The sequence below is a fragment of the Mus pahari genome, chromosome 3 (genome assembly GCF_900095145.1).
Source record: "Mus pahari chromosome 3, PAHARI_EIJ_v1.1, whole genome shotgun sequence".
NCBI lineage: Eukaryota > Metazoa > Chordata > Mammalia > Rodentia > Muridae > Mus > Mus pahari.
In genome coordinates, this window is record NC_034592.1 from 52,855,084 (window position 1) to 52,857,154 (window position 2,071).

Here is a 2,071-nt window from a genome sequence, read left to right on the forward strand (position 1 = left end):
AGGGCTGACCATTTGGCATGGGGTGACCAATTGGTGTGCTCTTCCCTGGAAAGACTGATGACATCCCTTGTTTCCTGTAGTTGTTTGTGCATTCTGGAGATATCCTGGGCTTTCCCTTGTAGTTTATTATCCTTATTCATCTAATGTTTATACAGCCACATCGGTGAGATTCGATGGGTGTAACTTCTGACATCCTTAGGAGACACAATCTCACAGCAAATTTCCTGGTTCTCTGGCTCTTACATCCTTCCTATCTACCCCTTTTCTGCAATGATCCCTGTGCCTTTAGGGCAGGCACTGAGATCTTTGATTCTTAAATGCTCCTTACTCTAATGGAGATCACATCCTGCTCATGCAGAAGCAAACACTAAAGAAATTTCTTTACTCCTGATATAATTTTGCTGTAATTTTAGTGCCTAGATATGCCCTTACCCAGCAGGTCTCTGTTTAAATTTGGTTCTTTTTTTTCCCCTTTTCTTTTATTGGATATTTTCTTTATTTGCATTTCAAATGTTATCTTCTTTCCCAGTTTCCCTTCCACAAACCCCCATCCCATCCCTACTCCCCCTGCTTCTATGAGGGTGCTCAACTACCCACCCACTCCTGCCTTACTGCCCTAGCATTACTGTACATTGGATCATCTAGCCTCCACAGGACCAAGGGGCTCCCCTCCCACTGATGCCAGATAAGACAGTCCTCTGCTACATAATGCAGATGGAGCCATGGGTTGGTGGTTTAGGCCCTGGGAGCTTTGGGGGCTCTGGTTGGTTGATATTGTTGTTCTTCCTATGGGGTTGCAAACCCCTTCAGCTCCTTTAGACCTTTCTCTAACTCCTCCATTGGGGACCCCCAGTTACTGATAAGATGTTCTTTAGTTTGCCTTGTGCTATGGTACTCTGTGTTTCAGCACATATGCAAATATTCTGCTCTGCATATGTATTCCCTGATAGTCTGTAAATGATATGTATGCAGAAATTCTTTCTAATTAACATGCAGAGGTCTATCTATTTAGCAAGAGGATAATGAAATGTATTTGTCAACAAATTTAAAGTTACTCAAGTAAGAGAAAAACCACAGACAAATTCACAGGCTAGGAACAAAGTCATTTAAGTCATAAAATTTTAATGCTGCAAAGGTTGGGAACATTTGAAAATACTTAAAAGCAAAGAATCCTGGTGAGCGTTAGAAGCCATGCATTTTAGTACATGGTGCTCCTTCCCATGGCAGCCTAGAATGTTATAGATTAGAGATAACNAAGCATGTAACATGTGTTTGTGGTGACACTTAAGTTTCTAAACACGTATAATATACTGTATTGTCTAAAAAATAGTGATTTTACACACACACACACACACACACACATATATATATATATATATATATATATATATATATATATATATATAAAGTGGTGATCTATCTTTTGGGAAAGAAAATGGTCTCATCATTCCTTCTTCAAGGTCACCATCTCAGAACATATTGTGAATGACTGAAGTAATACTATAAAGGACAAATGACAAGAGCCAACCTTACCTGTAATGGAAAAAATGACCACCATAAAGTCATGAACATTCCATGCGCTGGTGAAGTAGTGGCAGCGGAAGGCAGTGAGCTTCATTATGCATTCCAGAGTAAACAGCATGACAAAAATGGAGTTCATCCAGAAGACGGCAGTTTCCATTTGTGGACTCTGCTCATCATTTTGTATCATAATGGTTGTTGCTTGGAAACAGATAAGAAGTATGATGATAACATTAAAGACACGATGTGTTACTAGGTCAAAAAGGAATCCTTGGAGCTTGTTCTGTAGGTGAAGAAAAGGGCAATGTCTATTAACAAGATACTTACATACTTGTATGCATAATTTCTGGATTCTACAGTTCCCCTCCCCAAATAACACAAAAACAGCACTTGAATCCTTTGTCAAAAATTGTACTTTATAACTATTGTCAAAAAACAGTTGTTTTAGCCGGGCGTGGTGGCGCACGCCTTTAATCCCAGCACTTGGGAGGCAGAGGCAGGCGGATTTCTGAGTTCGAGGCCAGCCTGGGCTACAAAGTGAGTTCCAGGA

General features: G+C 40.2%; 1 protein-coding gene across 1 annotated transcript in view; it reads right to left on the bottom strand.

Annotated features, from left to right (window-relative positions):
- Nucleotides 1–2,071, bottom strand: part of Scn7a (sodium voltage-gated channel alpha subunit 7) — an 85,238-nt gene that overhangs the window by 4,692 nt on the left and 78,475 nt on the right. Inside the window, exon 24 of the mRNA XM_029537080.1 lies at nucleotides 1,534–1,804. Coding sequence (XP_029392940.1) covers nucleotides 1,534–1,804 — 271 coding nt within the window. The remainder of the gene's footprint in view (nucleotides 1–1,533; nucleotides 1,805–2,071) is intronic.